The 23,640-nt window shown below is 45.0% G+C and overlaps 1 protein-coding gene across 1 annotated transcript in view; it reads left to right on the top strand.

Moving 5' to 3' along the window:
• DNAH17 (dynein axonemal heavy chain 17) overlaps nt 1–23,640 on the top strand; it is a 1,486,981-nt gene that overhangs the window by 945,290 nt on the left and 518,051 nt on the right. The window contains exons 38-40 of the mRNA XM_029599137.1: nt 743–881; nt 1,041–1,268; nt 17,719–17,856. Of these exons, the coding sequence (XP_029454997.1) occupies nt 743–881; nt 1,041–1,268; nt 17,719–17,856 (505 nt within the window). The remainder of the gene's footprint in view (nt 1–742; nt 882–1,040; nt 1,269–17,718; nt 17,857–23,640) is intronic.

Raw genomic sequence — 23,640 nt, 5'->3', positions numbered from 1 at the left:
TTTTGTTATGGAAAGTAAATAAAGGGAAGAGCAGAAAGAGACCATTATGGTTTTCTAAAGAAGCAGCTAAACTGGTAAGGGAGAAAAGATTCTCATTCAAAAATTACAAGAGATCACAGACAGAGGAAGACAGGCGACCATATCTGGAGAAGATGGGAAAGTAGTCAAGAATGCAAAAATTAAAATGGAAGAAAATAACAAATATGGTAAGACTTTTTTTAGATGTTAGTGATAGAAGGAAGTGCAGAATTGGCATTGTGAGACTCAAAGATGAAGGGGAGGAATATGCGCTTAGTTAACACCAGTTTTCAAAGCAGACTTTCATTCATAAGTGCATGTTGAAAATTATCCTGGTAAAACTTCACGCACACTATTACACCTTTATTTAGTGTGCATTATGTTACTGAGAGAATTTATGCGCATACTTCTTAAAATCAAAAAGTATGCATATAAGTCACATTCCCTCTCAGACTCCACTCCCTGTAATGCCTCTCCCCATGTGTTTAAAGGTAATTGCATTCAGTGTGTTTGTGAATTATTTTGTACGTGCATTAGTCGTGTGGTTCTCTAAAGGACCATTTCTACAAGTAAAGCTCTACTTTACCAACAGAAAGCCCTTTGGAAGTTGCATTCATTCTTAGCTCTTTAGAGGATAAGTATGAGAGAGAGAGTGAGCAGAAGCTACTAGGCTTGAGGGCCTTAGAATCCTGTATCTAACCATGATTTAATATGCCATTTTTAGACCATGTGCTATGGTGGTGCCAGACTTTGAACTCATCTGTGAAATCATGCTTGTGGCTGAGGGTTTCTTAGATGCCAGACTTCTGTCTCGGAAATTTATTACTTTGTATACACTCTGCAAAGAGCTCCTTTCTAAGCAGGTAACTTTCCTGATATAGTACCACTAGCAAATATTAACAGGAATGATTTCAGAGAGAATGTTGTAGGAATGTTTTTGCGAACTGCCTGTATGAATATTTTTGTGAACTGCCTGCTGGATGAAGTACTTTAACTGCACATTTCTATCATTAATTGATCAGGATCATTATGACTGGGGATTGCGGGCTATCAAATCTGTGTTGGTTGTAGCTGGTTCTTTAAAAAGAGGAGATGCTGGCCGCCCTGAAGACCAAGTCCTGATGAGAGCTTTGAGAGATTTTAATATTCCTAAAATAGTGACCGATGATTTGCCAGTGTTTATGGGACTAATTGGAGACCTTTTCCCAGCTCTGGATGTGCCAAGAAAACGTGACATGGAGTTTGAAAAGGTAAATGGAAATACTTAAAACAGGACTACTGCACATTTTTTTTAAAGAATATTACTGTAAATACTGTAATCATATAGAAGATTGTGAATGCTACAACATTCACAATCACGACCTTCTATAATCTAATGAGAATTCCTGCGGCAACATCACAAATCCAGGTCCCATTATCGCAGTTCAATTGGAATCAGTTACAAGCAGCATTATAAAATAGATATTAAAAAAAGGAACACAAATTTTTAAAAGAGATTATTCCCAATGCACAATCTGTCATTTATTTTATTTTTTGAATGGTTTCATAACCAGGGTGGCTAAGAGACAGGATAACAGTACAGAGATGCTTGGTCGTAGACCACTAGAGAGAGGCTGGTGTACTTAAGAGCTGAGGCTTTTAATTTTGAATGGAAGACAGAAATGGAAGTAGCATCCTGCACATCAGAGGAAAGTTTGTGATGTGAGAGTTCATATAACATTCTGATCAAAAACTGCATAGTAGTAGTTAATAGGTCGTTGCAATGTGGATAAAACATATACAGGCCAATTTTAAAACGAGCGCACGGGTGCATTTTTATGTGCAAGCAGATATATATTGCAATTTTAAATCATATGCGCATTTATGCATGCAAGTTTTAAAATGTGCACATAACTATGCCCCTAATTTTAAGAGGTTACTCGAGCAAGCCTACTTCGCGTATCTTCTATAGGACTTTGCCAGCTTTAACGTGCGTAGGTTAGCGGATTTTAAAACATGCTTGCATGAAGGACAAGTGCACCTCAGACAAATATTTTAATATTGTAGTCATAAATACCAAATGAGATAGTTATGAAATATTCCTATATTAAAAACTGTTAGTACTAGCATTTAATTATTGAAAATCATCTAACATTTTTTTGCGATGTTTCTAAAGCAAATATGTTTTAATTACAAACGTATCTCTCTCAAGATACTACAATAGTGGTTAACAAAGTTTTTTTGGCAGAGTGCTAATAGAGTGACAGACCACATGCATCATCTAGATACGTTTTTTTACCGTGTTGGGGAGGAGCTGGCTGTCGTGGTATATTTGGGCACAAACAATATAGAAAGGTGTGAGAGGGAGGTTCTGGAAAACAAATTTAGGCTTTTAGGGTAACATACTCTGAAATTCTCCCTGTTCCATGCGCAGGGATAGGGAAGAGCTCCAGAGTCTTAATGCTCAGATGAGATGATGATGCAGGGAAGAGGGCTCCCCTATGAGGAAAGGCTGAAGAGATTAGGGCTGTTCAGCTTGGAGAAGAGACTGCTGAGGGGGGATATGATAGAGGTCTTTAAGATCATAAGAGGTCTTGAACGAATAGATGTGAATCGGTTATTTAAACTTTTGGATAATAGAAGGACTAAGGGGCACTCCATGAAGTTAGCAAGTAGCGCATTTAAGACTAATTGGAGAAAATTATTTTTCACTCAACGCACAATAAAGCTCTGGAATTTGTTGCCAGAGGATGTGGTTAGTGTAGTTAGTGTAGCTAGGTTCAAAAAAGGTTTGGATAAGTTCTTGGAGGAGAAGTCCATTAACTGCTATTAATCAAGTTTACTTAGGGAATAGCCACTGCTATTAATTTCATCAGTAGAATGGGATCTTTTTAGTGTTTGGGTAATTGCCAGCTTCTTGTGGCCTGGTGTGGCCTCTGTTGGAAACAGGATGCTGGGCTTGATGGCCCCTTGGTCTGACCCAGCATGGTAATTTCTTATGTTCTTATTTCCAGTTTTTCCAATTAGTCCACTAATTTGCGCAATCAATTTCAAAGTTATTTAGACCCTCTGGTTCTTCTTCCTAGAAGCGCTCCAGTTGACCCGGACCCCTCACCCTATCCTTTAAGCCATAAAATACGAGATCTGCAGACTTATTCCTCATCAGGAACAGCAGTAAAGCAACATGTTAACTAGCCAATGTGTGCTGCAGCGGCCAGTTTTAAAATATAGACTTGTGTGCGTAAATGTTGACCTCACCCTGGAATGCAATGCCCAACCCCTTTTCCACTCCCTTTTTTGGTATGCACATGCATATTTATGTGCGTAAATTGCAACTTTTAAAATCTGCTTTGCTTGTGCACAGCTCAGATACTCGCATATATAGGCTTTTTTGCACAAGCAGCGCTTTTAAAATCGACGCCATAACATATACGAATGGTTTGCTGGGATTTTTTTTTTAATGACAAATCTGATGAAATATCTGTTAGCTACATGGGTTGATTTCCAAATGGCTACTGAATGGCAAAAATAACCAACTAACTTTAGTTGTTTATTTTTAGACAAAGTTTTCAGCTGAACTTAACCAGTTAGGATTTCTGTTCAAAAATCCCTAAATCTAGCTAGTCAAATCCATATAGCGAGATAAATTGTAAGCTAACCCTTGGCATGCCTCTGCATTGCCCTTTTTTTTCCCTCCCCGTGGACGGTACCATCTCTCACCTCGGCCCAGGGGCCACATACCCACAAATCCTAACAGAAAGATTGTAGTAATCTACTCTCAAAATATACCTAAAAGCACATTATTTATGTTTTGTCACCACAAAATGTTTTTGGGCACAATATGACAGGCTCTTTGCTTGTGGGTTATGTCATACATACAAGAGTGTAAACTCTGTGGACCCTGAGTGCTGTGGTGAAGTTGGATCAACCTGCAGGGAAGGCCCTGCAGGTCCTTATCAACAGCTGGCAGAGCTACACTAGGATGAGACTGGGCAGGAGCTTCACCTATACCAGCCCCTTTCCCCTTAGGTTGAGCCCTTGGGTTACAGGGGCTGGCAGGTGCTAGGTGATAGTCTCTTAGGTAATACAAAGAGTGGAGGTCCAGTACCAGACCAAGTTCAGAGGCAGGTGGTGGGTAAGGGTAGTCAATGTCCATGCTGAGGTCAGAGGCAGGCGGCAGGCAAGAATGGTCAGAGGTCAGGCATGGGTCAAATCCAGTAGTCAGTCCGAGGGGGGTAGAAATGGGAGACACAGAGAAGGACTGAGACACAGGGTAGGACGGAGCAGGATAACTGGATGAGATAAGGCTGGAGAGACAAGGCAGGCTGGTCTAGAGAGACAAGACAGGAATGAGACAAGGTGCAAGAACAGACATAGGAATAGTGGAATGAGCAGCAACTCACTCTAAAGACTGTAGATGACCCATTGCTGAGACAAGATCTGGGAGACTGCTAGGCCCTTATTAGGGCTGGAGGAGAAGTCATTATTCAGGAGCGCCGCAGCCTACTTCCCACCGCAGCCCTTTAACTCCTGACATTGGGCGCAAGCAAGCAACTAAAGGGCATAGAGCCAGAAATAGGAGGGTGGTGTTTGGGCTGTGGATGAAAGGGTCGGCATCGGTGGCATTCTGTTGCATGGAGTGGGCCCGGATAGCATTCGAGGTGAGTGCGCTGGCTCTCAAGCCATCCCACAAGCCAGCAAACGTAACAAAGAGTATTAAATATACATTAGAAAGTTAAACTTAGGCGAAGAAAGAAAACAGGAAAACAAAAATTCCAATGGAAGAAAGGATTGCCAAAGAGGTAAAGCGAGGTGACAAAACATTTTTCAGATAAATCAGAGAAAGGAGGAAGGCCCAAAGTGGTATAGTGAAACTGAAAGGTGAAAAGGAGCAATGTATGGAGACAAAGAAATATTAAACAAATATTAGAGTTTGGGGTTTATTAAAGAAGACATAAGAACATAAGAAATTGCCATGCTGGGTCAGACCAAGGGTCCATCAAGCTGGCATCCTGTTTCCAACAGAGGCCAAACCAGGCCACAAGAACTTGGCAAGTAGCCAATCACTAAGAAGATCCCTTGCTAATGATGCCAGTAATAGCAGAGGCCATTCCCTAAGTCAGCTTGATTAATAGCAGTTAATGGACTTCTCCTCCAAGAACTTATCCAAACCTTTTTTAAACCCAGTTACACTAACTGCACTAACCACATCCTCTGGCAACAAATTCCAGAGCTTAATTGTGCACTGAGTGAAAAAGAATTTTCTCCGATTAGTCTTAAATGTGCTACTTGCTAACTTCATGGAGTGCCCCCTAGTCCTTCTATTATCCGAAAGTGTAAATAACTGATTCACATCTACTCGTTCAAGACCTCACATTATTTTAAAGACCTCTATCATATCCCCCCCCCCCCCCCCAGCCATCTCTTCTCCAAGCTGAATAGCCCTAACCTCTTCAGCCTTTCCTCATAGGGGAGCTGTTTCATCCCCTTTATTATTTTGGTCGCCCTTCTCTGTACCTTCTCCTTTGCAACTATATCTTTTTTGAGATGTGGCAACCAGAATTGTGCACAGTATTCAAGGTGTGGTCTCACCATGGAGCGATACAGAGGCATTATGACATTTTCAATTTTGTAACCATTCCCTTCTTAATAATTCCTAACATTCTGTTTGCTTTTTTGAATGCTGAAGCACACTGAGCCGACAATTTAAAGTATTATCCACTATGATGCCTAGATCTTTTTCCTGGGTGGTAGCTCCTAATATGGAACCTAACATCGTGTAACTACAGCAAGAGTTATTTTTTCATATATGCAGCACCTTGCAATTCTCCACATTAAATTTCATCTGCCATTTGGATGCCCAATCTTCCAGTCTCACAAGGTCCTCCTGCAATGTATCACAATCCGCTTGTGATTTAACTACTTTGAAGAACTGTTGCTGGTTAATAAGAATGTAGATGCTGGTAGAGTAGATGAAACTCCATTTACAGAAGAGAATGTATGGGAAGAGCTAGGAAAACTGAAAGTGGATAAGGCCATGGGGCTGGAAGAGGACACATCCTAGGATACTGAAGGAGCTCAGAGATGTGGTGGCTGGTCTGCTGAAAGACCTGTTCAATAGATTCCTGGAAATGGGAGTCGTACCACAAAATTGGAGAAGAGCGGTGGTGATCCTGCTTCACAAGAGTGGGAGCAGAGAGGAGACTGGAAACTACAGGCCAGTTAGCCTCACATGGGAGGTGGGAAAATTAATGGAGACTCTGCTGAAGGAAAGGATAGTGAACTATTTACAATGCGATGGATTGCTTGACTCGAGGCAGCATAGATTTGTTACGTTCGTTAAGTGGAACCTGGGTCGACACCGCTTACCTTGAGTCTGGGAAGCACAGGAACGGAAGGTCCTCCTCTCCTGGATGAAGAAGAGACAACCCTGAGACAGTGATCAGTAGAATATCCAAAACAACAGTCCAGGTCGGGACCGGCGGCAGAAGAATCCAATGCAGGAGTCCAGGTCAAGGCAGGCAGCAAACAGGATAATCCAAGGAAGGAGTCCAGATCAGGGCAGGCAGCAAACAGAATAATCCACTGGGTCAGTCCGGGTCAAGGCAGGCAGCAAACAGAATAATCCACTGGGTCAGTCCGGGTCAAGGCAGGCAGCAAACAGAAATCCAGAGAGGCAGACCAAGGTCAGGGCAGGCAGCAGGCAGAATAATCAACTGGATCAGTCCGGGTCAAGGCAGGCAGCAAACAGAAATCCAGAGAGGCAGACCAAGGTCAGGGCAGGCAGCAGGCAGAATAATCAAAGAAGCGGTCCGGGTCAAGAGCTGTAGCAACAGGCAGGGAAGCAAACAAAACACTCACCAAGCGCACTGTGGCCGAAGCGAGGAGCTCAGCAGGAAGCTCCGTTTAAATCTCAATCCTTTCCCGCGCAAACCGCGGCTGGCCAGCGTCTGACGTCAGGGGGCATGTCCACGGCGCGCTTTAGCGCGAGATTTGCCCGCGGCGTCGGTCCTGAGTACGGACATCCTCGGGGAACGTCGGGCCCGTGCAGGAGGAAGGCGCGCCGCCGGCGCCACGGGAACAACGGGGACAGAGGCGGAACCCCGCCGACCCCGGAGGACAGCCCCGCCGGCACGGGAAGCGGTAACAGTACCCCCCCTGCAAGGTCCCCCTCCCTGCCTCTGGGGACCGGGCTTGAGCGGGAATCGAAGGTGAAATCGCTGAATTAATCGGGGGGCAAGCACATGGCCCGCAGGTTCCCACGTGTTTTCTTCCGGACCAAAGTGTTTCCAAGAGATTAGATATTGTAACTGCCCCCTCACTTTTCTAGAATCCAGGATGTCCTGTACCTCAAATTGATCATCATTCTGAACTATGGTAGAGTTGACCTTACGCTTCCTATGTGGCCAAGTCATGACAGCAGGTTTCAGTAAGGAGATATGAAAAGCATTGTGGATACGTAAGGAGGGTGGCAAACAGAGTCTGTAGGAGACAGAGTTTATCCGTTTCTCAATGGGGAAAGGTCCAATGAAGCGAGGAGCAAATTTCGCGGAGGGTAAACGTAGTCGCAGATTGCGAGTGCTCAACCAGACTGGATCTCCAGCCCGAAGGAGGGGAGCCATGCACCGTCCCTTATCCGCTTGAGCTTTCATCTTGGCCGCATTCCGGAGCAACAAGGCCCTAGTCTCCGTCCAAAGACTGGACATGGATTCAATAGCGGCATTGACCGCAGGACAATTGGAGGACCCTTCAATTGGCAAGGGAAGATGAGGATGCCTACCAAAGACCACGAAAAAAGGGGACTTCCCAGTGGCCTGAGACGGAAGATTGTTGTGACACATTTCGGCCCAAACCAGAAGAGATGCCCAATTATCCTGTCTTTGATTAACGTATGCACACAGAAAAGTCTTTAGAGATTGGTTTGTCCTTTCAGTGAGGCCATTGGATTGGGGATGGTAGGCAGATGAAAAGGCAAGCTTGACCTGAAGAAGTTTGCATAAATTAGTCCAAAATGAGGCAGTAAACTGTACCCCCCTGTCTGAAACGATACTGATGGGGAGACCGTGAAAGCGGAAAATGTGTTGAATAAAAAGGTGGGCTAACTGGGAGGCAGAGGGTAGTCCAGGTAGGGGAATGAAATGCGCCATCCGGGAGAAGCGGTCTACTACTACCCAAATAACGGTATTACCCTCAGAGACCGGCAGATCCGTAATGAAATCCGTGGCCACATGAGTCCACAGGGAAGCAGGAATGGGTAGAGGTTGTAACAAACCAAAGGGCTTTCGTCGGGGAGTCTTTTGTGCAGCACAAACTGGACAGGAATCCACATACCGTTTAACGTCCTTCTCCCAGCGGGGCCACCAATAGCGTCTGGAAAGAAGATCCTTGGTCCGGGCAATCCCGGGATGTCCTGCTAAACGCGCATCATGAGCCCAGCGAAGGACCCGGAGGCGCAAGCGTTTAGGCACCACGGTTTTCCCCAACGGAACTGTAAAAGTGGCTGCTATCTGAACGCGAGCTGGATCTATGATATAGCGAGGCGGGTCCGGAGTTTCATCCAGATCAAAACTGCGGGAGAGGGCGTCGGCCCGAACATTCTTTTGAGCCGGTCGAAAATGGAGTACAAAATCGAAATGGCTAAAGAAAAGCGCCCATCTGGCCTGTCGTGGGTTCAGGCGCTGAGCCGTAGCCAGATACGCCAGATTTTTGTGATCCTTGTAGATCGTAACAGTGTGCCGGGCGCCCTCCAGAAGATGACGCCATTCCTCCAGAGCTAGCTTAATGGCTAGAAGCTCGCGATCTCCGATGGTGTAGTTCTTCTCTGCAGGGGAAAATTTCTTGGAGAAGAACGCACAGGTCATCAAGCGGTTGTCGTCTGTTTCTTGCAGAAGAACCGCCCCAACTCCCACTGCGGAAGCATCGACCTCCAGAATGAAGGGTCTGGTGGAGTCGGGATGCCTGAGGCATAAATCCTTAGTGAATTCTTGCTTGAGTTGAAGAAAAGCCTGTACAGCCGCAGCAGGCCATGTATGTGTCGGGGCTCCCTTTTTGGTAAGCAGCGTGAGGGGAGCAATCAACGAAGAAAAGTTGGGAATAAACTGTCTGTAATAATTAGAAAAGCCCAAGAACCGTTGTAAGGCTTTCAAGCCCACAGGTTGAGGCCAAGTCAGAATGGCCTTCAGTTTATCGGGATCCATGGATAGTCCTTTATTGGAAATAATATATCCCAGAAATGATAACTTGGGTACATGAAAAACACATTTCTCTAACTTAGCGAACAAGTTGTTTTCACAAAGACGCTGAAGCACCTGTCGAACATGAAGTAGATGTTGGTGCAAGGTATCCGAAAAAATGAGAATGTCATCTAAGTAAACAATGACATGCGAGTACAACATATCCCGAAAAATGTCATTGATCATATCCTGGAAAACGGCAGGAGCGTTACATAAGCCAAACGGCATAACCCTGTATTCGTAGTGGCCGTCATGGGTGTTAAACGCCGTCTTCCATTCATCCCCTTCGCGAATTCTTACCAGGTTGTAAGTTCTACGTAAGTCCAGTTTAGAAAAAATTTGGGCTCCTTTAATGCGATCGAACAATTCAGAAATAAGCGGAATGAGATACTTATTCTTCCTCGTGATACTATTGAGACCTCGGTAGTCGATGCAGGGTCGTAACGACCCATCCTTCTTTTTGACAAAAAAGAACCCTGCTCCTGCAGGAGATGTAGATGGTCGAATAAACCCATTAGCTAAATTCTCCTTGATGTATTGCCGTAACGCCTCGGATTCAGGCTCTGACAACGCATAAATCCTCCCTCTGGGTGGAATCTTTTCTGGAAGAAGATCTATAGCGCAATCATACGGTCTGTGAGGTGGCAGGGTTTCAGCACGCTGTTTACTGAAAACATCCTGGAAGTCTTGATAGGGAACAGGAATACTAGGAGAGAGTTGCGTAGTCTGGATGGAGGTTCTGTGGATAGACGTTAAACAGTTCTGAAAGCAAAAAGGACTCCAAGAGGTGAGTTGCAATGAAGCCCAGTCCAACCAGGGTTGATGAATCCGTAACCAGGGTAGACCTAAAATGATTTGATTGACAGAAGATGGAAGTACATAGAGCTGGATGAGTTCTTGGTGCAAAACTCCAGTGGTAAGTAAGATGGGTTCAGTGATGTAGCAGATTCGCATACCTACAGAATGCCCGGAAACTGAAGTAACAGAGAGGGAAATGTCTAGAGGTTTGACCGGAATCTGGTATGACTTAACCAGTTGCTCCTGAATAAAATTACCGGCTGCGCCTGAATCAATGAAAGCCTGGGCCGAATGTACTTGCTCCTTAAATGAAATGGTAACAGGAAGGAGTAGTTGTGGAGAGGAACCAGTGGGACCCAGGGAGGCCTCTCCTACCCGTCCTAGGTCCGAGAGTTTCCCGCCTTGTTGGGACATTTGTTGACTAAATGACCGGCGCCCGCACAATATAAACAGAGATTCTTGGTTCTCCTTCTGTGACGTTCCTCCGGCGTTAGACGAACCCTATCAATCTGCATGGGTTCATCAGTACCGCTCGAAGCTTCTGCAGCAGATTGAACCGAAAGAGGCTGCTGAAAAGTGGGGGCTAGGCGAAAGGTCCTTCGGGAAGCAGCTCGCTCACGTGTTCTTTCCTGGAAACGTAAATCTAGTCGGATAGACAGACGAATTAATCCCTCCAGGGTTTCAGGAGGGTCTCTGCCAGCAAGTTCATCCTTAATGTTCTCTGCTAGACCTTGTCGAAAAATTGCCAACAAACTATCCTCTCCCCAAGCGAGTTCAGAGGCTAATGTCCGGAACTGGATGGCGTATTCACCCACGGATCGAGATCCTTGCCTGATGTGAAGTAATTCGTTAGCTGCTGAGTTTGAACGTCCGGGTTCGTCAAAAATAAGGCGAAATTCTTTTAAGAATCGCTCCAGGTTAGAGAGAAGGGGATCATCCCTCTCCCAAAGAGGAGAAGCCCAAGCCAGGGCGGGTCCCTCCAACAAGGAAAGAATAAAGGTAGTCCTGGTCTTGTCATTGGGAAAGGAAGTGGGCTGTAACGAGAAGTGCATTCGACACTGATTAATGAATCCTCTACACAGTGTGGCAGTTCCATTAAATCGAGGCGGAGGAGGAATCCGAATAGGTGTAGGACTTGCTGCAGAACTGGTTATGGGAATAGCCGGGGTATGGGCTAACGCATCCATTCGGGCAACCAAACGATCTAAGACCCCTGTGACTTGGTCCAGAACCCCTTGCTGCTGTTGAATTCGGTTGGCCATCCCGGGAATTGCCTGGAGTGCAGCCAAGTCGACTGGTTCCATGGCTTCGGCCAACTGTTACGTTCGTTAAGTGGAACCTGGGTCGACACCGCTTACCTTGAGTCTGGGAAGCACAGGAATGGAAGGTCCTCCTCTCCTGGATGAAGAAGAGACAACCCTGAGACAGTGATCAGTAGAATATCCAAAACGACAGTCCAGGTTGGGACCGGCGGCAGAAGAATCCAATGCAGGAGTCCAGGTCAAGGCAGGCAGCAAACAGGATAATCCAAGGAAGGAGTCCAGATCAGGGCAGGCAGCAAACAGAATAATCCACTGGGTCAGTCCGGGTCAAGGCAGGCAGCAAACAGAAATCCAGAGAGGCAGACCAAGGTCAGGGCAGGCAGCAGGCAGAATAATCAACTGGGTCAGTCCGGGTCAAGGCAGGCAGCAAACAGAAATCCAGAGAGGCAGACCAAGGTCAGGGCAGGCAGCAGGCAGAATAATCAAAGAAGTGGTCCGGGTCAAGAGCTGTAGCGACAGGCAGGGAAGCAAACAAAACACTCACCAAGCGCACTGTGGCCGAAGCGAGGAGCTCAGCAGGAAGCTCCGTTTAAATCTCAATCCTTTCCCGCGCAAACCGTGGCTGGCCGGCGTCTGACGTCAGGGGGCGTGTCCACGGCGCGCTTTAGCGCGAGATTTGCCCGCGGCGTCGGTCCTGAGTACGGACGTCCTCGGGGAACGTCGGGCCCATGCAGGAGGAAGGCGCGCCGCCGGCGCCATGGGAACAACGGGGACAGAGGCGGAACCCCGCCGACCCCGGAGGACAGCCCCGCCGGCACGGGAAGCGGTAACAAGATTCATCTGGGGAAGTTCCTGACAAACAAACCTGATTGATTTTTTTGGTTGGGTGACTAGAGAATTGGTTTGAGGAAGAGCAATAGATGTGATTTACTTGGATTTCAGCAAAGTTTTGACCCACATAGGAGACTAGTGAACAAAATGAGAAGCTTGGGAGAGGGCATCAAGGTAGTGGAGTGGATTGCAAACTGGTTGATTGATAGCAGATGCATGTAATAGTAAATGGAATATCTGAAGAAAGAACAGTGTTAAATGGAGTGCCATTGGGATTGGTTTTGGGACTAGTCCTGTTCAATATCTTTGTGCGAGACATTGCAAAAGGGATAGAAAGTAAAGTTTGTCTATTTGCAGATGATAGTAAGATCTTCAACAGAGTGGACACACCTGAAGAAGTAGGAAGAATAAAAAGTGATTTAAGAAAGCTTGAAGACTGATCGAGGATTTGGCAGATGGGATTCAATGGCAAGTAGTGCAGATTCATGCATCTGGGATACGTTAATCCAAAAGAGCTGTATATGATGATGGGTGAAAGACCGATGTGAATGGACCTTGGGGTGATAGTGTCTGATGATCTGAAGGTGGTGAAATAATGTGACAAGGCTATAGCTAAAGCCAGAAGAATACTGGGCTGCTTAGAGAGTTGAACAACCAGTGAGAAAAATGAGGTGGTGATGCCCTTGTTCAGGTCCTTGGTGAGGCCTCACCTGGAGTACTGTGTTCAGTACTGGAGTTTGTATCTCAAAAAGAATAGAGACAGGATGGAGGCAGTCCAAAGAAGGGTGACCAAAATGATGTGGGGTCAGTACTGTTGTAATTTGGCTGGATACGTGGGCCCTGAGTCGTGGCAAGAGATGACCCCACCCACAGGAAGGAGCCCTGTGGGGACTTGCCACGATAGGCTGACTCCCAGTAGTAAAATACACAGAGGAAAGGAAGGTCTTTATTGTACTGCAATGTAGAATACTGCCCGAGGAGCGGGCTGTGAACCTCCATTCAGAGGAGGGTATGTCCAGCGGTAATGTCTGTCCGTATACTACAGCATAGGGAGCACTGAGACACTCTCTCACATGATGGAATGGAATGTAGATCCGGTAGTGGTCCGCAGAGCGGGGTACGCCGAGAATCCCCTTTACTCAATGGTAGGCCAGAGAGGTAGATCCGGTAGTGGTCCGCAGAGCGGGGTATGCCGAAAATCCACACAATAGATGGTAGGCCAAGAGGGAGATCTGGTAGTGGTCCGCAGAGCAGGGTACGCCGAGAATCCACACTGTAGATGGTGAGAGAAGTAGAGAGACAAACTGGATAGCAATGGTACTCACTCTGAAGTAGTGCAGGAGATGGAAGTGAGAGTCCTCCGAGGAGTGGAGAACCGGAATGCGGCAAGGCCCCCGAGGAGCGGGTACCTAAGTCATTCAAGCTGGAACTGAGGCAACCCCGAAGGGTGAAGGCACAGAACATAACAAGGCCCCTGAGGAGCAGGTACCTAAGACGTGTGAGGCAGGAACTCCGGAACAAGGAATCTGTAATGAGGCGAAATCAGCAGGAAGGAATCCTTGCTAACTCGTAGAAGGAAAACTGAAGAGAGGTTTGTATACACACTGGCGGATGACATCATGCAGAGGGGACGCCCACGAGTTTCCCGCCATGTCATGCATAAAGGAAGGGCTGGCGCGTGCGTGCCCTAGGTAATCTCTGGCCCAAAATGGTGAACGCAATTGCCCACACCGTCCCTGAGATGCCAGGGAGGTCAGCATTCAGAAGCGGAGGCAGCCATCTTACCAAATGTCACTAGAACAGAGAGAAGAGAGGTGAGCAACAGAGGGCGCAGCCATCTGTGACCACGGGCACAACAACTGTAAGACTTATGAGGAGAGGCTGAAGGATCTAAATAGGTATACTCTGGAAGAAGAGATGCAAGGGAGATATGATACAGACCTTCAGATATTTGAAAGGTTTTAATATGCATGAATGTCAAACCTTTTCCATTGGTAAGAAATAAGTAGAACTAGGGGTCACAAAATGTAACTCCAGAGGGAACAACTCAGAACCAACACCAGAAAATATTTCTTCATGGAGTGGGTGTTGGATGTCTGGAATGCCCTTCCAGAGGAGATTGTGAAGACAAAAACAGTGAAAGAATTCAAAATGGCATTGGATAAACACTGTGGACCTCTAAAGGCTAGAAGATGGAAGTAGCGCCTTGCGTCTTCTGTGCTTGTAGCCGATGAAACGCTGAAGTGAGTTTCTCCAATGCATCTTGTAGTTCCGCAGTGCGTAGGGCCAGGCCTGGAATGGCCTGCAAGGCATTGAACTGTGCTGGATCCATGGAGTTAGCAATCTGTTATAATTGTGAGGTTTGGGTGGATCCTTGGACACTGTGGCAGCTGACCACGCCCACGGGGGCAGTCCCGTGAGGGGCCACAGGTCAGGCTCAGCTGAGGACACACAAACACAGAGATTGATCTTTTATTAAACAATGTGGTGAAGCTACCAGAGGTGGCAGTGGTGAGTAGTTGAAGTAGCCCAGCTGGGCTAGTATCCCTCAGGTGCTGGAACAGCGACTCCTCCGGTAACAGTGCTATAGTGGAAAGAACTGAGAATAATGATACAGTGGAATATGCAAGCCCCAGTATGGAGAATCCCAGGATAGGGAGAGCAGGCCCTCGAGGAGCGAGTACCTGATCCCTGAGAGCTGAGAGGCTTGAAGGTGATGTACTCACACAGCGGTTCCACATAGGAGATGGCACCAGGGCTGGACGGAGGCAGGCCCTCGAGGAGCGAGTACCAGGTTCCAGGGAACAGGTCTGAGGTGAAGATGGTAGTACTCACTGGTGTTGAAGATAGCGAATCCTTCCAGGCAGAAGAGAAGATAGGAGCAGGCAGCGAGTCAGGAAACATGGGCCCTCGAGGAGCGAGTACCGGATTCCTGATAGTGACCTGAAAAGCAAGTGAGGCCCCCGAGGAGCGGGTACCCCATTAGCGTTACGAGTCTAATAGTAGATTGGAGGCAGAGTAGCTGGGTACGGAGAGCGAATCCCATCTGTAAAGAATCCCCTTGCTAACTCAAAGGCTAGCAAACAAAGTAGGCTTTAAATATCCGGGCAGCGTGATATCATCACAGGGGGACACCCCTGAGGTTCACGCCAAGTAGGAAATAAGAGTAAGGGCCGCGCGGCGCGTGCGCCTTAAGATACAGGCGGAGCATGGCGGGAGGCAGCGCCCAAGCCGGTCCGGGGACGCCGGACAGGACGGCAGGCAGACGCTATGGCAGCCAGGTGTCCATCAACAGCAAGAGGAGGTGCAAGGAAAGAAAGATAGGCGGAGTGAAGCCGTCGGGAAGGGACGGTTGCAACAGACCTTTACTGTCGTCATTACTATGTTACTATGATGCAAAAGACTTATATGCACAGACTGAAAAAGAGACCTCAGGGTTAGTGTTTGATGATCTCATGGTAGCAAAACAATGTGACAGAAAAGTGGCTAAGGTCAGAGGGATGCTGGACTGCATAGAGAGACATAGCCAGCAGGAAAAAGGAAGTGACAATATCCTTGTGCAGGTCTTTGGTTATCTTAATCTGAAGTACTGTGTTCAGTTCTGGAGACCGTATTTCAATGGATAGAGATAGGATGGAAGCAGTCCAGAGAAAGACAACCAAAATGGTTTGGGGTCTGCAACTATAAACTTATGAGATGAAAATGGAGGACCTAAATATGTATACCCTGGATGAAAGGAAAGGCAGGGGAGATATAATACAGACTTTGAAATACATGAATGGTATTAATGATGAATCAAACCTTTCCAGATGGAAAGAAAGCTATAAAATTAGGGGTCATGATATGAAACTCCATGGGTATAGACTCAGGAGTAATGTCAGGAAATATTTTTTCACAGAAAGGGTGCTGGATGCATGGAATGCCCTTCCATTTGAGGCAGTGAAAACAAGAACAGTAATGGAATTCAAAAGGGCTAAACACAGAGGATCCCTAGTGGCTAGAAGATGGAAATGAAGAAATGGGATAACTTGTGTTAACTTTCAGTGTAACATTTCTGCATGAGATAACCTGTACAGAGCAGCACTTACTACCCTTAATAGAAGGCTTGGGAATAGCCTGCACAGAGCAGCAGTTATTATTCTAAACAATTTGCTAGTGAGACTGGATGGACCATTTGGGTCTTATATCTGCCATAATTTACCATAGTACTATGTTAAATTAGTTCCCCCTCTCTTTGGTTGCAAGATAGCTGCTCCATGAAGTTGTCATTTACAGCATCGAAAACGTATTTCTCCCTTGCATGCGCTGATGAAAATTTCACCCAATCATATTGGGGAAATTAAAATTCCTTATTATTATTGTGTTGCCAAAATTGTTAGCCTATCAAATCTCTGTTAACATTTCACAATCTGTTTCATTATCCTGGTCAGGTAAACAATAATATACTTTTGTTGTTATATTATTTCCCATTTCACATGGAATTTGTATCCATAGGGATTCCAGAGTGCAGTTTGTTTCCTATCCTGTTGCACCATGCAAATCCTTCCCTTTTCAAACATGGCACCCTCACGTCGACTTATGGCACCCCACCCCAATCTGACGCCCTAGGCAGCCGCCTGGTTCACCTAATACATCCTGCTGGCCCTGTATGTTGTTTCATGAATGCCAATTTGTATTCCACTTACAATGGAAACATAATGTGGATAACAAAAATTTTAATTAAATTATAGAATAGCAAACAAATATGAATGTTTCAAAATCATCTGAATCAATTGCTAACAATAAGCAGGCTGTGATTAGAAATAAAAAAAAACAGATTTACTTGGCAAATGCCATAAATCAAAAAATTGAAGAGTTAGAATGTATTGTACTAAAGGAAGATTATAGGCATAGTAGGCATCTCAGAGATGATGGAAAGAAGATAACCAAGTTATTATTATAAAAAAATTATTTTTTTAAATTTACTTGAGTATTTTGTTTACTCTGTAAGCAAAGACTTATAATTGACCTACTATTTCTTTTTAAATTTGAGTGAGGATTCATTTTGCACTTATTTGTTCAAAGCACTAGTTGTTTCCTTATATGTAAATTTTCTCCTTTCCACTATTGGGCAATATCTTTAGCTTATAAATGAGGATTTGAGAGGGAGGTAGTTGGGAAAAAACAAACTCTATCACACTCTCAAACAGCCAGATAATATGTTTTTAAAGCTCAATCAACAAATAATACTTTAAAGATCTATGACACTTCCAAACAGAAAATAATATATTTTAAAAGCTTATTCTCAATCACAAACAGAAAATATGTTATGCTTTATAGCTCAATCACATTTCTCTCAGCAAGCAAAATAATTCAGCAAATTAGACCCCAGTTTTCATCCAGTGTAAAATCCTGCTTTCATCAGCCCTTGTTTCAGATCAACTCTTTTAAGCACTAATAGAGTCTTGTAAATTATCACAGGATGATTCACCCAAATGTCCAAAGCCTATGTTAAAGCATGACTCTGAGGCCTAGTATACTTTGGAAAAACAGAAGAACCCTCTTTACTTGGGGTTTTAGCTCAGAGTTGTTCTCACTGCTTTTTCTGCTTTTCACAGATTATTAAGCAATCCATACTAGCCCTGAAATTGCAAGCTGAGGATAGCTTCTTACTAAAAGTAGTCCAACTGGAAGAACTGCTCCAAGTGAGACACTCTGTATTTGTGATTGGAAATGCAGGAACTGGAAAATCCCAGGTAAACCATGTTTGTTAAACATAAGGTTCAGAATATTTAACTTAAAAAGTTATTACAATAAATGCAATATTCCTCCAGACCCCACCTAAATGAGATCTACTTTCTGCTCAAACTATAATTCGAGAGAAAGTAGTCCTTTTTTGGATTATAAGGATTACAATCTAGACTCTAAAGAGTAGGGCATGCTTTGGGCAGTTTTGGGCAATGCACTACCTCCATTTTCCATCTCTAATCTCATCCCAAACTTTCTCTCTATTCTTGCTGTAAGCATAGCGGTTGGAGCTCTGTGAGAAATCCTAACACGTTTTTCCTCATAAAAGATTTACATTTTTACTTCATAAACACCTTTCCCTGCACGGGTCTCCTTCCACGTTGACTTAATTCGACGTTCGGTGAGTACTATGTCATATTTTTTCGGTCGGTTCCTGTCACCTTTCTGGCTGCCAACCGACTGCAGTCTCCCCTCCTCCTATTTTTCAGTTAGTCACACATAGCCTGCAAGTGTCCCTCTGTGACACTCTGCTTGGCAATTAGCGCTAGTGGGACAGGGACTTCCACGATTGCCGGTGCCGTCACTGCCCCGGTAGATTCAGGTCCTTTATTTTCCTCGCTACCTTTGCGCAGTAGATACCCCATCGCTACCGTCGGTACCCCCTTCAGGCCACCCTGCGTTTTTAGATGCCACAGGTACCCCTCCCAGGAACAGCCAGGCTGTTTTCCATGCATGGCATCGGTGCCAGGCTGTTTTCCATCGATGCCAGGCTGTTTTCCATGCATGCAATATAACCTGATGTTATATTAATCAGTCCTGAGTTTATGAACTAATACTATTTTAGTCAGGAACATTTGATAGTCTACAGCCCTAAGTGTAGGAGACTAAGTACACATTTGATAATATTCAGTCCTGAGTACAAGTGATTATTATAGTCCTATAGTCCTAAGTATATGATTAGATATTATTTATTTCTGAGACTAGATATTATTTATTTCTATGTTAGCCATGACTCTGGCTTTTCCTCCTCCCAGTTCAAGTGCCCCTGTTTTATTGTAACTTTCATTCACTTTTTCTCTCTTCGCCTATTGTTCACGTTGATGTTAATGTTATTGCACAGATGTTTATTGTAAACCGATACGATATGATTGGTATCATGAGTGTCGGTATAAAAAAGCCCTAGATAAATAAATAAATACATAAATAAATTGCATCGATGCCAGGCTGTTTTCCATCGATGCCAGGCTGTTTTCCATGCATGGCATTGATGCCAAGCTGTTTCCATCGATGCCAGGCTGTTTTTCCATGCATGGCATCAATGCCAGGCTGTTTCCATCGATGCCAGGCTGTTTTCCATCGATGGGCATCCATGCCAGGCTGTTCCATCGATGCCAGTCTATTTTCCATCGATGGGCATCCATGCCAGTGCCATTTCCTTGCATGACATCCATGCCAGTGCCTTTTCCATGCATGGCATCCATGCCAATGCCAAATCCATCGATGAAATCCATGTCAACATTGATCCCATTGCTGCCCATGTCCGTGGCATAAATGCCATGGACGTCATTGTTACCCGAGTTGTTCCACTCGATACCGTCGATGCCCATGGCCATACCGCAGATATTGTCGGCGCCCGCCTCCATGCATCGATGATCTCGACACCCACGTCATTCCCATCGGCATCTTCTATATTTTTATGGATGCGGTCATTGACTCCATCAATGCCCATATCATTTTTTACGAAACCAGCGATATTTTCGATTACCGTCAATGCCGACATAACACCGCCACATAATGCCCTCGCCTGAAGAGATCCAAAACTGTGCCGTGGTTTTTTAAACCAATGAAAGATGCATTTTTCATGACAGGCACGATTGTTCCCATCGGATAAAACAAAGGTTACATTCATTCTCTCTCTCCTGGAAGGACTAGCTTTGGCATGGGCTTCTCCTCTGTGGGAACATGATGACCTTCTGCTGAACAATCTGAATCAATTTCTTAAAGACTTTTGCGTAGTGTTTGACGAACCGGGGAGATCCAGCTCTGCAGCTTCAGAGCTCCTCCAGATAAAAAAGGGGCGAGGTCCGTAGGAGAATAAGCAGTTCAATTTCGAATCCTGGCCACAGAACTTGGTTGGGGAGAGGAGAGTCTGACAGCCATTTTTCACCAAGGCTTCTCGGAATCCAAAAAGGATGAATTAGTCGGATGGGACCCACCAGACTCCCTGGAGGACCTAATCCACCTAGTCATTCGCCTGGATCTGCATTTTCAAGAATGGTCCAGGGAAAGAGCTACACTTCATTGCCGGGTGCGATTAGCGCCTTCCTTACAGCATCCTTTCTTCCCTCCTAAGCCTCAAGAACTTCCTGCCACCACTGAAGAACCTATGCAGATTGATTGGTTCAGAATCTCGCCGGAAGAACTCCAGAGACGTCGGCAGCAGAATTTGTGCCTTTAATGTGCTGGAGCTGGGCATTTTGCAAAGACCTGTCCCTTGAAGCCAGGAAACTCCCGGACCTAGGTTTGGTGGGAGGGGCCTCCCTGAGTCATGTGACTTCCTCTCCCCAGATATTAATCCCTGTGACACTTTTCCTGATCAAGACTTCTCTTCATCTGCAGGCCTCCTTGGATACTGGGACAGCTGGGAATTTAATTGAAGAACAATTTGTTCAATTTTAAAACATCCCCACAGAAACTCTTAAGGTGCCCCTTACCATCTCATCAGTATCCAGACAACCCTTGGTGGACAGGATTTCATGCATCACCAGACCTATTACTATGATCACGGTGATCTTACACCATGAAATTATTTGTTTTTATGTCCTACCCTCCTCAGTGAATCAGATCATCCTGGGTCTGTCTTGGTTGAGACTACACCAACCTAAATTGGACTGGGAAACTCTATAGTTAGCTGCTTGGAGTCCCAAGTGTTACCATGACTGCTTGGTTCCTGTATTATCTCCCTTATCAAATTCACTCTTACCGGGCTACCACATCAGTACTCTGATTTCACTGACGTCTTCAGTAAGAACATAAGAACATAAGAAATTGCCATGCTGGGTCAGACCAAGGGTCCATCAAGCCCAGCATTCTGTTTCCAACAGAGGCCAAACCAGGCCACAAGAACCTGGCAATTATCCAAACACTAAGAAGATCCAATGCTACTGATGCAATTAATAGCAGTGGCTATTCCCTAAGTAAACTTGATTAATAGCCGTTAATGGACTTCTCCTCCAAGAACTTATCCAAACCTTTTTTGAACCCAGCTACACTAACTGCACTCCGATTAGTCTTAAATGTGCTACTTGCTAACTTCATGGAAGGACCCCTAGTTTTTCTATTATTCGAAAGTGTAAATAACCGAGTCACATCTACTCGTTCAAGACCTCTCATGATCTTAAAGACCTCTATCATATCCTCCGTCAGTCATCTCTTCTCCAAGCTGAACAGCCCTAACCTCTTCAGCTTTTCCTCATAAGGGAGCTGTTCCATCCCCTTTATCATTTTGGTTGCCCTTCTCTGTACCTTCTCCATCGCAACTATATCTTTTTTGAGATGCGGCGACCAGAATTGTACACAGTATTCAAGGTGTGGTCTCACCATGGAGCGATATAGAGGCATTATGACATTTTCTGTTTTATTAACCATTCTCTTCCTAATAATTCCTAACATTCTGTTTGCTTTTTTGACTGCTGCAGCACACTGAGCCAACGATTTTAAAGTATTATCCACTATGATGCCTAGATCTTTTTCCTGGGTGGTAGCTCCTGATATGGAACCTAACATCGTGTAACTACAGCAAGGGTTATTTTTCTCTATATGCAACACCTTGCACTTGTCCACATTACATTTCATCTGCCATTTGGATGCCCAATCTTCCAGTCTTGCAAGGTCCTCCTGTAATGTATCACAGTCTGCTTGTGATTTAACTACTCTGAATAATTTTGTATCATCCGCAAATTTGATAACGTCACTCGTCATATTCGTTTCCAGATTATTTATATATATATTGAAAAGCACCGGTCCAAGTACAGATCCCTGAGGCACTCCACTGTTTACCCTTTTCCACTGAGAAAATTCACCATTTAGTCCTACTCTCTGTTTCCTGTCTTTTAACCAGCAAGTTGAGACACTGCCCCCTCATTGTGACTATGATTGTGGGATCGATCTGCTCCCAGGAAAATTCCCCCTTGAGGAAGAGTATATGCGCTCACAGAACCAGAGATGGAGGCCATGAACCTCTACAACTGAGAGAACTTGGCCCAAGGCTTTATCAGGCCATCATCCTCCCCAGCCAGAGCTGGGTTCTTCTTTGTCAAGAAAAAAGACGGTTCACTGAGACCTTATATCGATTATTGAGGCCTTAATGCCATTACATGCAAGAATTGATATCCCATCCCCCTCATTATGGAACTATTTGACCGACTCAAGGATGCACAGATTTTTACAAAATTGGATCTTCAGGGAGCCTATAACCTGGAGCGAATTCGAGAGGAGGATGAGTGGAAAACAGCTTTTAATACTCATGATGGACATTACGAATATCTTGAAATGCCTTTTGGCCTATGTAATACACCAGCAGTATTTCAAGCCATGTATATTCCACGATCTCCTTTACTCACACATCCTGGTTTACTTGGATGATATCCTTATTTTTTCTAAATCCGTAGTTCATTTCACCCATGTGCGACAAGTCCTCCAATGCCTCTGTGAACACAAGCTTTTTGCCAAGATAGAGAAGTGCATGTTTCACAATAAGGAAGTACCCTTTTTAGGCTACATTATTTCACAAACTGGCCTACAGATGGACCCAGAAAAATTTAAGGCAATCCTGGACTGGCCTAAACCTGTAGGCCTTAAGCCTTACAACAGTTCTTAGGATTCTCTAATTACTATCGACAATTCATCCCTGCCTATTCAACTTTGGTCGCACCACTCACAGCAATGACTAAAGAGGGGGCTGACATCCGTAATTAGATCCCAGAAGCCATCAAAGCTTTCCAATATTTAAAAGAGGAATTTACTAAGGACCCTTATTTACAATGCCCAGATTCCACTAAGCCTTTCTTTCTTGAAGTGGATGCCTCCACGCTAGGGGTAGGAGCTATCCTTATACAACTATCGGAAGAGGGGAATCTGGTCACCTGAGCCTATTTTTCTAAAAATTTTCATCAACAGAGAAAAACTATGCCATTGGGGATCGAGAACTTCTGGCTATTAAGTTAGCATTGGAAGAATGGCGACACTTGCTGGAAGGGGCGAAACATGTCATCACTATCTACACTGACCATAAAAACTTGGCTTATTTATCACATGCTCAACGTCTGAATCCATGGCAAGCCTGTTGGGCCCTATTCTTTAGTCACTTTCATTATAAGCTACTTTTTCATCCAGCCGAGAAGAATCAGCGAGCTGATATTTTATCGAGAAGTTTTCTTCTGGATGATGTTCCAGAACCATCTCAACACATAATTGATCCTGCCCGGATTATGGATCGCTGCTACGGTTCCAATAGGGAAGTCAGTAGTACTGAAACGTTTGAAGGAGAAAGTCCTAAGGTGGCCCATGAATCCCATGTGACAGGCCATCTGGGACTCCAGCGCACCAGGGAATTTCTTCTTCATAATTATTGGTGGCTGCATTGGAAGGAGGACACTAAGAAATTCGTTGAATCCTGTCCTACTTGTGCTACAAACAAATCCTCTCAGATTAGACCCTGGGGGTTATTACAACCCTTACCTATACCTGACAGACCTTGGTCCCATATTGCTACTGATTTCATCATGGATCTA

This window comes from Rhinatrema bivittatum, chromosome 4 (assembly GCF_901001135.1).
Source record: "Rhinatrema bivittatum chromosome 4, aRhiBiv1.1, whole genome shotgun sequence".
Taxonomy (NCBI): Eukaryota; Metazoa; Chordata; class Amphibia; order Gymnophiona; family Rhinatrematidae; genus Rhinatrema; species Rhinatrema bivittatum.
The sequence above is the reverse complement of the archived record's forward strand: the minus strand, read 5'-3'. Positions and strand labels throughout refer to the sequence as shown.